The sequence below is a fragment of the Hypanus sabinus genome, chromosome 2, assembly GCF_030144855.1.
Source record: "Hypanus sabinus isolate sHypSab1 chromosome 2, sHypSab1.hap1, whole genome shotgun sequence".
Taxonomy (NCBI): domain Eukaryota; kingdom Metazoa; phylum Chordata; class Chondrichthyes; order Myliobatiformes; family Dasyatidae; genus Hypanus; species Hypanus sabinus.
Window position 1 is genome coordinate 208,350,216 of NC_082707.1, and position 13,312 is coordinate 208,363,527.

General features: G+C 39.3%; 2 protein-coding genes across 2 annotated transcripts in view; one reads left to right on the top strand and one right to left on the bottom strand.

The window, feature by feature from the left end:
• prima1 (proline rich membrane anchor 1) overlaps window positions 1-6,978 on the top strand; it is a 542,280-nt gene extending 535,302 nt beyond the window's left edge. The window contains exon 4 of the mRNA XM_059962693.1: window positions 6,856-6,978. Within this exon, the coding sequence (XP_059818676.1) occupies window positions 6,856-6,874 (19 nt within the window). The 3' untranslated portion in view covers window positions 6,875-6,978. The remainder of the gene's footprint in view (window positions 1-6,855) is intronic.
• LOC132390105 (protein unc-79 homolog) overlaps window positions 1-13,312 on the bottom strand; it is a 625,175-nt gene that overhangs the window by 30,379 nt on the left and 581,484 nt on the right. The window contains exons 44-46 of the mRNA XM_059962702.1: window positions 8,834-9,009; window positions 8,402-8,585; window positions 3,648-3,845 (exon numbers count right to left, since the gene is read on the bottom strand). Of these exons, the coding sequence (XP_059818685.1) occupies window positions 3,648-3,845; window positions 8,402-8,585; window positions 8,834-9,009 (558 nt within the window). The remainder of the gene's footprint in view (window positions 1-3,647; window positions 3,846-8,401; window positions 8,586-8,833; window positions 9,010-13,312) is intronic.

Here is a 13,312-nt window from a genome sequence, read left to right on the forward strand (position 1 = left end):
CACCGATTCTCCTTTGTCTATTCTGCTTGTTATTTCTTCAAAGAATTCCAACAGAACTGTTAGGCGAGATTTTTCCCTAAGGAAACTATGCTGACTACGGCCTATTTTATCATGTGCCTCCAAGTACCCTGAGACCACATCCTTAACAATCAACTCCAACACCTATCTAAGCTTTGAGGTCAAGCTAACTGGTCTATAATTTATTTTCTTCTGATTCCCTCCAAAGGGTGGAGTGACACTTGAAATGTTCCAATCTTCCGAACCCATTCCACAATCTAGTGATTCTTGAAAGATTATTACCAATACCTTCACATTCTCTTCAGCCACCTCTTTCAGAACCCTCGCTGTATACCACCTGGTCCAGGTGACTTATCTACCTTCAGACCTTTCAGTTACCCAAGAACCTTCTCCTTAAGTAATGGCAATTTCACATACTTCTGCCCCCTGCCACTCTCAAACTTCCGGCACACTGCTATTGTCTTCCACAGTGAAGACTGATGCAAAATACTTACTCACTTCATCCGCCATTTCCTTGTCCCCATACTAACTCTCCAGCATCATTTTCCAGCAGATATCTACTCTCACCTCTCTTTTACACTTTATTTATCTGAATAAACTTTTGGTAATCTCGTTAATATTATTGGCTACCTTAGCTTTGTATTCCATCCTTTCCTTCTTTATGACAATTTTAGTTGCCTTCTATTGGTTTTTAAAAACTTCCCAATACTCTAACTCCCCACTAATTTTTGTTCTATTATATGTCCTCTCTTTGGCTTTTATGTTGGCTTTGACTTCTTGTCAGACACAGTTGTGTCATCTTGCTTTTAGAACATCTTGCTTTTTTGTGTCTTCCTCTTCCTGTGCCTTTCTTCCAGAAATTCCAACCATTGCTGCTTTGCCTTCATTCCTGCCAGTGTTCTTTTCCAATCAATTTTGGCCAGCTCCTCTCTCAAGCCTCTGTAATTCTCTTTTTTCCACTATAATACTGATACAGAATGTTGAAGGTGACTGGAGCACCCAGAGGAAACCAACACAGTCCACAGGATAAATATACAAACTTCTTACAGGAGATGCCAGAATTGAACAGAATAGTGGACTCAACCACAATTTCCCTGAAAAAACAATCTTGTTGGTATTCTAGAAATTCCCCCTCGTGGGATCCCACAGCAACCTGATTTTCCCAGTCTACCTGTGTATTGAAATCCCTCATGACTATTGTAACATTGCCCTTTTGAAATGCATTTTCTATTTCTTGTAATTTGTAGATCACTTCTTCAGTAATGTTTGGGGTTCTGTATATTACTCCAATCAGGATCTTTTTACCCTTGTAATTCCTTAGCTCTACCTTCAATGATTCAACACCCTCCAACCCTACATCACCTCTTTAAAATGATGTGATTTCATCTTTTAACAAGAGTCACACCATTCCTCTGTCTACCTGCCTATCCTTTCAATACAATGTTTATCTTTGGATGTTCATCTCCCAGCTGTAGTCTTCTTTCAGCTGTGATTCAGTGATATCCACAGTATCATATACACCAATCTGTAACTGTGCTTAAAGTTCATCTACCCTATTCCATGTACTGCGTACATTCAAATATAACACCTCCAGTCTTGTATTCACCCTTTTCAATTTTGTCCACCTTTTGCATTACAAATCATCCCATTGAATTTGCAAATTTGCCCTATCATCAGCCTATTCATTCTAGAAGTCTCACTACACATTGCCTTTGTTTGTAAACCAACTACCTCATCTTCAGCACTATCACTCCAGTTCTCATTCCCCAGCAAAATTAGTTTAAACCTTCCTGAACAGCTCTAGAAAACCTGTCCGCAAAGATATCGGTCCCCCTCAGATCCAGATGTAGTCTGTCCCTTTTGTACAGGTTGTACCTTCCCCAGAAGAGATTGCAATGATCCATAAATCTGATCCACTGCCCCTGCACCAGTTCACAGCTACACATTCACCTGTCAAATCATCCTTTTCTTACAGGGGCAGCAATCCAGAGATTATTACCCTGGAGGTCCTGTTTTCAGCTTTTTATAGGGCTCTCTCTTGAGGACCTCCTCAACTTTCCTACCCATGTCATTGGTGCCAATATGTACCTAGACTTCTGGCTGTTCACCCTTCTCATTTGGAATGCCAGGGACCTGATCTGATACATCCCATGGGTGGCAACATACCATTTGGGTGTCTCTATCGTGCCCACAGAATCCTGCCTCTGTTCCTCTGACTGTGGAATTTCCTATCACCTGTGCAGTTCTCTTCACCTTTTCTCCTGAGCCACAGCACCAGACTCAGTGCCAGAGACCTGGACACTGCAATTTCCCCTGGTAGGTTGTCCCCCTCAATAGTATCCAAAGTGATCTGTTTATTATTGAGCTGAACAACCACAGGGGTACTCAGCACGAGCTGTGCATTTCCTTTCCTTCTCCCAACAGACACCCAGTTACCTGCCCCTCCCTGTGGCTCCAGTCTATCACCTCCTCATTCTCCAGTATGAGCCAAAGGTCTTTATTTAACACGTTCTCTGAGGAGCTGCAGTTTGCTGCATCTAGTGCAGATGTTGTAATCTGGGAGGCTAGAGGTCTCCCAGAATTTTCACAACTCGCACATAGAACAATACCCTTGGAGCCATTTTCACTGCAGTAACTGTGCCCTAACACATATGGAGTGAAGAATAAAGAAGAAAAAAAATTACTTGTATGACAACTGCCCCATCCTTAGCCCTATCACTACAGTTCCCATCCCCTGCCAAATTAGTTTAAACCCTCCCCAACAACTCCAGCCATAGAGTCACAACTGACTCTGGTTTGATCATCTCTGATGAATGTACAAAGGCTTGCATTATTCTGCCAAAGGGTATTCGTCCAGAAGCATTAACTGCATTCCACTTCCCACAAACACTGCCTAACCTGCCAAGTACCTTGAATATAATCTCTTCTTATTCTTGAATTATTAACCTGTTTCACTTTCCATAATTGTTCAATCCATCCACTACTTGCTTTGGTTCCACTTAGATAGTTTAGTTTTAAACATAATCCAAATCAGGTTTAATATCACCGGCAGATGTTGTGCAACAGCAGTACATTGTAATAGGTAATGATAAAATTCCAGGGGGCACAGACTCAGAACAGAGGAGGAGGAATTTCTATAGTCAGAGAGTAGTGAATCTATGGAACTGATTACCACAGGTGACTGAGGAGGCCAAGGCATTTGGACATTTTAAAGTGGAGGTTGATGTAGTCATGATTTGTCAGGGTGTCCAAAGATATGGGGAGAAGGCTGGAGATTGGGGCTGAGACAGAAATGGATCAGCCATGATGAAATGGCAGAGCAGATTTGATTCTGCTCCTATATCATGTGGTCTCAAAATTATAAATTACAATAAGAATATATATATAATTAAATTAAATATGTAGGGTGCAAAAAAAGAAAAATTTGTTAAGTAGTGTACGTGGATTTATTGCCAATTCAGAGATCTGATGAAGGAAGGGAAGAAACTGTTTCTGGAATATTGAGTGAGTGTCTTCAGGCTCCTGCGCCTCCTGTGTGATGGGGTTCATAATGATGGATGCCACCTTTTTGACACATTGCAATAAATATCAAATCAAACAAGGGTGAAAATATTCTGATGGTTACTCACAACTTTATTATGAACCATCAGCTGTAAAATACTCGGAGTCACTCGGCTCCAGAATTCCAGGGCAGTTAGAATGGCTGTAGAGACATATTCATTCTGACTCTGTGGAGGTGGGGTGGATGCCGCCTGTTCACAGTAGACTGTCCAAAGCTGAGCAAATATAAATGCATGGAAGAGAGAGCACATGTGCAATACAGATGTCTGCAAGACAGAAAGCAAAATGTACTGAAGTTACATTTATAGTTATATTGGACATCAAGTGGCACTACTGTCATGTTAAATACCACATTAGTACGGTGCATAGAAATCAAATAGATTTCACACAACTCTCTGCACTTGTTGCTATTTGTAATTAAACATCTACATAAACTCAAAGGACTAACAGAAAACTTGCTAAATTAGAAAGATTAACTAACTCTGAGGTTTGAAACTATTTCAGTGTAATACACTTCAACATTGACACAAAAATGAGGAATTATTTGAATCTGGAACCATTTATTAATTGGTTCAAAGTTATCCAAATCATTAAGATCTATTACACCACAGTGCATTGATTGGCAATGCATTTATCTTGAGACCAATGCAACAGATAGAGTCAGTCATAGAACACCACAGAATAGAAACAAGCCCTCTAGCACGTCCAGTTCATACCAAATCTGCCCAGTCCCATCGACCCACACCCAGTCTATAGTCCTCCATACCCCTCATATTCATGTATGTACCTATACAAATTTCTCTTAAATTTTGAAATCAAACCTGCATCTACCACACCTACTGACAGCCCTTTCCACACTCTCATCTGCCTCTTACTGAAGAGGTTCCACTTCATATTTCCCTTGAACATTTCAACTTTCACATAATCCATAACCTCTAGTTGTAGTCTCTACCCAACCTCAGTGGAAAAAGCCTGCTTGCACCTACCCTATTATTACCCCTCATAATGTATAACTCTATCACATTCTCCTATATTCCACGGAATGAGGTCCTAACCTATTCAGCTTTTTCCTATAACCTAGTTCCTCAGATAGTGTATAATACATCAGGTATGCATTGATTAGTGGAATTAGATAAAAACAGTCCTTCTTTATTTATATTATTCTCAAACTATTTATCAGAAAATAATGCATATGCTTTCCTCACTTTATTTAAAGAAAAACTAAAATGCAAGGGCTTCGTAGAGGTTATTACTAAAAAATAGCTATTTGCATTACACTTAAGTTGCAGAAAATATGGTTGAAGCAGTATTTTCACATTATTACAGCAGAAATGAATTAAGACAGAAATGACCCATGTAGTTACCTTTATTCAGAAACTGATAAAACGGACCACTTCCAGAGCCTAAAGTCCTGTTACCATAATAGTACTAGGCACAGGTTTTAAATTACGTAAGATACATTAAATTCAAACCTTAAGTGCTTTAAGGACCGGAATTTGTACTCTTCATTAATCAGAGAATTTGATATGTTTCATTGTTACATTTCCACTCATTAAAGACTTCATGCCATTTATCTATGCTAGAATCTTTCCTGTATTAGCAAGGGGTCATAGCTTGTTAAGCAACCTCATGTGTGGCACCTTGTCAAAGGCCTTCTGAAAATCCAAGAATTAGAGGGCATGTGCTATAATGAAAGAGTGAACAAACTTGGGTTGTTTTCTCAGGAGTGGTAGAGGCTGAGAGGAGATCTGATAGAGGTTTATACGATTATGAGAGGCTTAGACAGAGTACACAGAGTGTATCTTTTTACCAGAGTTGAAATATCTCATATCAGAGGACATGCATTTAAGATGAGTGAACTAATATCAAAGGAGACGTGAGGGGCAAGTATTTTTTCCACAGAGAGTGGTGGGTGCCTGGAATGCGCTACCTGGGGTGGTGGTAGAGGCAGAAACATTAGGAACTTTTATTAGACCTTTAGATTGGCACATGGATATGAGGAAAATGGAGGGATCTGGACATTGTGTAGGCAGAAGGGACTAGTTTTAGTTGGCCATTTGATTACTAGTTGTGGGCAGAAGGGCCTGTTCCTGTGCTGTACTGTTCGATGTTCTGTGTTCCGCCTATTTCTTTGCTACTTACAGTAGTCTGATGTTTTGTAAATGCCTTTCTACGTAAGATAAATCTTCAAATTAATTTATTATTTGTGAAATACATTGATATATTTCTGAGGTAAAATGAAGATATTAATTTATTTGATTTTAAATTGTTGTTTTTCATTACCAATTCCTAGTGAAGAAAACTAAAGCTGAATTAGAATATTTCAGCAAGCTACATTACTAAGCAAAAATTTTAGGCACATATAGCTAGGGTGTCTAAGACTTTAGCACAATACTGTAGTAATTGTATATATTGCACTGTACAAGAAAAAAAATTATGATATATGTGAGTGATGATAAACCTGATACTGATATGGGTCTCTATTGTGTACTGAGAGTGGAAAGGGGGCAGAGAGAGTGGAAAGCAACAGAGAGACATTCTGTAACGATCAATAAACCGGTTGTTTGGAATCAAGTGACCTTGCCTGGAGTCTCAAGGGTTGGGTTTGTCTGCACCCACGCCAACCTTGCCCTCATTGCCCCGGCACTCCCTTTTTGCCACCTGTCACACAACATTCCCCTGGCACTCCATGCTCGCAATTCATAATATTCTTTGCTCCCACCAGATTTACAAACTTGCCCTCTGCTCCACGTTGACAAGTACAATACTGTGCAAGAATCTTAGGTGCCCTCGTTACTCTATATATATCTAAGCTAATGTCTTAGACACCCTAGCTATATATATGTGCCTGAGACTGCTGCGCAGTTTTATATACAGTATATAGCTAAACTGTAGGTGGTAAAGCATTGACTATTTGTAGAACATTTTTAATAACAGCTCACAGCTGAAATCTACAATCAACCCTGGGTTCACATCACTAGCACACAAAAGGAGACAGTCAGTTTTCATATGTAAGCCTTCGACACTTTCTTCCCTCATCCACTGTTCCAGCTCTTGACAAATGTTTTTGCTTAATTGTCAAAAACTATGGAAACAAAATATACAATTATTGACTCTTCTAACCCCTATGTTGCCACTTGCAACCAAAAACTACCAGTAAAAACAGAAAATGCTGGCAGCACTCAGCATCTGTGGGAAGAGAGAAACAGGGTCAATGCACCTGTTCTGATGAAGGGCCTCAGACTGAAAACATTAACACCATTTCTCTTTCTGCAGATGTTGCCTGTCCTGCTGAGTGCATCGAATAGTTCACATTCTGAGATTAGGTTTTCAGCACCTCTACAACATGACAAGCTGCTGTGTACATGTTCTTGCAGAAACGTGGCTCCAGGACAACACCCACACACCATCAATATACAGCTCACGACACTCAGGGACTTGGGCTATATAGTTTTTATTATTATTATTTCTTTTTGTGCTATCTTAACTATATGCGCTTTGTGTTGTGTGCTGTGTGTGACTGTGCTGCTCCTTGGCCCCAGAACAACACTATTTCATTTAACTGTTACATGTGTATTGTTTAATGACCATTAAACTTGAACTTAACTTTAAACTTAAACTTTTTTCCTGATTTCAGAATACCAAGACTTGTCCCCTGCAAACTTCAGTTATATCCTCACATCCAATTTAAAATCAACTTTCAAATACCTAAATAAGAAGCCACCTACAGCCATTCTACTTTGTCCTAAGTTTAATCTTCCTCATGTTTCTCTTTGTAGTCAACTACCCTGCAAAATATACTGGAGCAGTCATTTGGATGAATTTTTATCATCACTGCTTCACCTTCACCGGTGAAACAGCAAGATTACTCTCACATTTTATATGCAGCATCCAGTGGATCTGAAATCCAGGTGGATTATAAAAATGTTAAAGTTCCAATGAAAGACTAGATTACTATGACCAGTACAACTATCAATAACATACAGAATTTCAATGGGTGCCTTTACACAATTGATAATAACCTTACTGTGACACTTCCAGGTGACAGAATTATTATAAGACACATTTATAAATGGTTTTTATAAATAACTGAATTGATAATCAATAATTACAGGTAGGGCCATTCTGGAGTTCTGAGTTCAATTCCAGCAGTCTGTAAGGAGTTTGTACTATGAACCAATATCCTCCCACAGTCCAAAGATAGGTTAATTGGTGGTTGTAAACGGTCCCATGACTAGGCGAATGTTACATAGATGGTTGCTGGACAATGTGGCTGGTTGGGCTGGAAGTCCCTGTTCCATGCTGTATCTCTAAATCAATTAAATTACATATAACTATTACTTCAGAGCTATTAAGGATATGAAATGAACTGATATTTAAATAAAATAATTTGTGAAATATTTAATATTTGTGACTATGTACACTCACACACATACACACACACAGAATTGAGTGATGTATATATTCCAGAATCTTATAACTTAGCCAGCATTGAATGAAGCATCAAGATAATTAGACTGCAGATGCAATGGAAGAATCTGCTTTAGACTGGGGTGTATGGACCCCTTGGTTAATGGTAGGGGTCCATAGCATAAAAGAAGTTGGGAACCCCTGCTCTAGGTACTTGTTTCTGTTAACCGCTTACCAAATAATTGACAGAGGACTTCCAGAAATTCTGAATATCGTAATGCCATTCACTTAGTAGGATAGAAACCAAAAATGGAAATTTAGAGCATCAGTTTTACATTATTAGATAGTGCAGATCTTGCAATTTTAAAACCATGGAACTGCATTTTCTACATTTGTGAAACATTCACATTACCTTGGATTGTTCGGGAAATCCAAGCAAGATAACTATAAGATGATCAGCAACATGTGAACCAGCATCCAAAGGAATAGGCATGCATGATGTGGATCCTGAACACACTACACTATGGCTAAGAGACCCCAGTAGCAGCCATGACAAAAGACGAACATGGGAGACACACTCAATAAATTCTTTTGGACTATAACAAATTAGAGGAAAAGAAAAAAAAATTAATCACAATTGCACAATTAGACATTTACATAGATTGATATGCATTTCATATTAATTCACACAACACTTTCTACACTTTTATCATTTGCTTCCTTAAATGTGTTAGTATAATCTTAACCAGAATAGTTAGAATAAATGTTATCTTAAATATAAAGATACTTTGATTTCTAGAGATAGACATTAATTGCACAACAGTGTTAGAGCTCATAGTGTTACCCTTGTTGCATTGCAGAGGGAGAATGGTATAACCATGGCAAGTAACGAATGACAGCTTTGTTATCACGATGATTGCCTTTGGAAATTTCCATTGCGGCTATCTGTGCTAGTCCTACTTTAAGATGGCCGCCAAACGTATCTTCATGCAAAGGCTGAGAACAAGTTTTCATGTGACCCTGTAAAGTAAAAGTCATTATATTATACTAAATTCACCATCATCATTATGTGCTATGTCTAACCATGATTGTTCTTGGCAAAATTTACTACAGATGTGGTTAGCTATTGCCTTCTTTTTACAAGATGGGTGACCCCAGCCATTATCAATACTCTTCAGAGACTGTCTGCCTGCATCAGATTACAAATATTTAAACACATAACAACCATTCTTATTATTCCTAACTCATTAGTAGTAAATGGTGAGCAGTGGCAGCATCATTGGCAGTGAATCAGACAATATTTATTTTTCCATAAACCTGATTCTGGTTCGAAGTTCATTGTCAGCTGACTGTACATACAGAATATACAACCCAAACAAAACAACAAACCATAAAGACAAGAGATTCTGCAGAGGCTGGAAATCCAGGGCAGCACATACAAAATACTGGAGGAACTCAGCAATATGTAGTGAAGAAGGGTCTCAACCTGAAACGTCAACTCTTTATTCATTTCCACAGATTATATTTGACCTGCTGAGTTCCTCCAGCCAATTGTGTGTGCTGCAAATGAAACAATGTTCCTCTGGACCCACAAGACATACCACACACAGTACATAAAAAAATCACATAAGTAAAACATAATTCAAAATTTGTATAGTGCATAGCTAGGTAAACAGTAAACAGGTCGTTGTCATAATGACAAGACCTCAGTGATGGCAAGGTATTCATTAGTCTCACAGCCCATATAGAGTACTATAATATTCCATCTCCATTCAAGGGAATGTGGGCTTCACAGAACCTTATAGTACAGTACAGGCCCTATGACCACAATGTTGTGCTGCCCTTTTAACCTACTCTATTAATTGAAACCTTTCCTTCCACTTAGTCATCCATTTTTATTTCATCCATGTTCCTATCTAAGAATCTCATAAATATTCCTAATGTATCTATTTCTACCGCAATCTCCCGCAGTGTGTTCCAAGCACACCACTCTCTGAGTAAAATATCCCTCCCTATACTTTCTCCAACACCTTAAAATTATGCCCCTTCACATTAGCCATTGCTGCCCTGGAAAAAAGGTGCTGACTATCCACTCAGTGTACGCCCTTTACCTCTTGATACACCTCTATCAAATCATCTCTCAACTTCCTTTACTCCAAAAAGAAAAGCCTGAGGTCATTCAACAAATCTACCCAAGACATGGTCTCTAATCCAACTTTTACTTGGCATTCAAGTTTCCCTTGAGAAGGTGGCGGTGAATAAAGTTGTTATAATGCTCAGTGTGTAACACAGTGACGTCACTATCAAGTGATAAGGCAGGTTTTTCTCTTGCAGCCAAGCAGAAACCAAAGCATTGTTGATACCACTCATCCCACTATCTATTTGACCCATTACTGTCAAGAAGGAGGGAGAGAAGCATCAGGAAGAGGACTTCAGTTTTATGTGCTGTGTGTGATATATGTTTTGTGGGTACACTATGATCCAGAGGAACATTGTTTCATTTGGTTCTAACTATGTACAGTCAAGTTAGACAACAATAAACTTGAATTTGAACCTGCCAATCCACACACATGCAATCCTTCCTCACCTTGATCGAAATGCAACACTTGCATAAATGTAACCTGGAAAAAAATACTGAAGACTCTATTTAGACAAGTTACTTCTTTTCTTGAGAGTGGTCAGTGATGGTAAAGCTCAGCATTTTCTAGGTTAAAAGGAGATAGATTGCTGATAGAAAACGGCATATCCAGCTGTGAACTTTGCAGAGTTAGTCCCAAAGAACACCTACCAGGAACTAATTTGAATAAAGACCAGTCATGAAATAAAAAAGCATCTTGTTCTCCACTAATGGTCACATATCTGCAAAATTATACAAAGAATTTCTAACATGGAGAACAGGCAAATAAACAAAAGAGTATATTTTGCCATTTACCCTATCCACAAGCAAATGTTCTTGTTTCCATTTTCAACATTAATTTATTCAATTTCTGCCTCATCGATAACAAGACCATAGAACCATAAGATATAGGAGCAAAATTCAGCCATTTGGCCCATCAAGAGTATTCAGCCGTTTCATCATGGCTCATCCATTTTCCTCTCAGCCCAATCTCCTGCCTTCCTCCCCCTCCCCCACCCATATAACTTCATGCCCTGACCGATCAAGAATCTATCAACCTCTGCCTTAAATATACATAAAGTCGGCCTCCAAAGCTGAATGTAGCAATGAAATTCACAGATTCACCACTCTCTGACTAAAGAAATTTTTCCTCATTTACATGCTAAAAGAATGCTGCTCTATTCTAAGGCTGTGTCCTCTGGTCTTAAGACTCTCCCACCATAGAAAACATCCTCTCCACATCCACTCTATCAAGGCCTTTCACCATTCAATAGCTTTCAATTAAGTCACGCCTCATTCTTCTGAGTTCCAGTGAATACAGGCCAGAGCCATCAAGTGCTCTTCATATGACAAGTTATTCCAATCCTGCAATCACTTTCATGAACCTCATTTGAACCCTCTGCAGTTTCAGCACATCATTTCTAAGATAAGGGGCCCAAAACTGCTCATAATACTCCTACATTACATAAAAAACACAAAATACTGGCAGAACTCAGCAGGCCAGACAGCATCTATGGGAGGAGGTAATAACGACGTTTCAGGCTGAAACCCTTCATCAGGAGTGAAGTAACATGGGATGATCGAGGGGGGATAAGAAGTGGGGGGAGGGATAAAGTAGAGAGCTGGGAAGTGATAGGCTGAAGGGAAATGGGCTAGGGAGAAGGTGGAGAATTATGGGAAATAAAAGAGAAAGAAAGGTAGAGCTGGGGGGAGATTATAGTGAGGGGGGAAAAAGAGAGAGAAAGAGAACCAGACTAAAATAATAGATAGGGATGGGGGTAAGGGTGGGGGGCAGGGTTATCAATGGAGGTCTGTGAGTTGAATGTTCATGCCGGCAGGTAGGAGGCTACCCAGGTGGGAGATAAGGTATTGCTCCATCGACCTGCGTGTGGCCTCATCTTGACGGTAGAGGAGGCCATGGACAGACATATCGGAGTGGGAGTGGTTTGTGGAATTGAAGTGTGTGGCCACAGGGAGATCCTGCCACTGCTGGAGGACCGAGCGCCGGTGTTCGGTGAAACGGTCTCCCAGTCTGCAGCGGGTCTCCCCAATGTATAAATGGCCACATCGGGAGCACCGGATACAGTATATCACCCCAGATGACTCACAGGTGAAGTGGTGCCTCACTTGAAAGGACTACATTACATCCTTGCTTTTATATTCTAGTTCTCCTGAAATGAATGCTAATATCACAGTTGCCTTCTTCACCAAAGACTCAACCTGCAAACTAAATTTTGGTGATTCCTGCATGAGGACTCACAAGACCCTCAGTGCCTCAGATATTTGTACTTTCTCTCTATTTAGAAAATAGTCAACCCTTTCATTTCTTCTACCAAAGTGCATGGCTATACATTTCTCAACACTGTATTTCATCTCCCATTTCTTTGCCCAATCTGTCTAAGTCCTTACGAAGCCTACTTCCTCAAAACTATCTGCCCCTCCACTTTGCAACAAAGTCATCAATTCCATCATGTGAATCACTGACATTTAAAATAAAAAGAATTGGTCCCAACATAGACCCCTGTGGAACACCATTAATCACCAGCAGCCAGTCAGAAAAACCTTGCCTCCTGCTAATCAGCCACTGCTTTATCCATGCTAGAATCTTTCCTGTAATACCATGAGCTATTATTTTAATAATAGATTAATAATAAATTAATTTAACCTACTAATGCTAGACATTAATATGACAGCCTCAGAGCACCATCTAAGGAAGGTACTTCTGACCAGCATCCAAAATCTTCAATATTCACCTCTTTACCCAAGGTCCTAATTTTTTGTTTTTAATTACCAAAAACAATCTACTTCTACCAATCCTCTCCAGTCCATTCATTATTTTGAGGAATTTAATCATTTTGGTCTAGAAGTGTTGCTGACCTAATAAGAAACAAATGATCCATCTATTAAGATCTGCAAAGAAGTTGCGCCATATGCACGGCCAATGTCAGCGCTTGTGAGTGATTTTCTGAACCTGAGATTCAAGATTGTTCGATGCCCAAGTTTGCTGCAGTACACAAGTGTAAAGGAGAACAAGATAATTGTAACTCCAGATCCAGTGCAGCACAGAAAAACAAAATAAGATAAAGAACATGATAATAATAACAAATACAATAAATATAAACATATAAGAGCTTCTATACATAGATTGATCGTAAGTCCATAAAGTGTGTTACGAGAAACACAGGCTCATACTGTGAGTGTTACTTT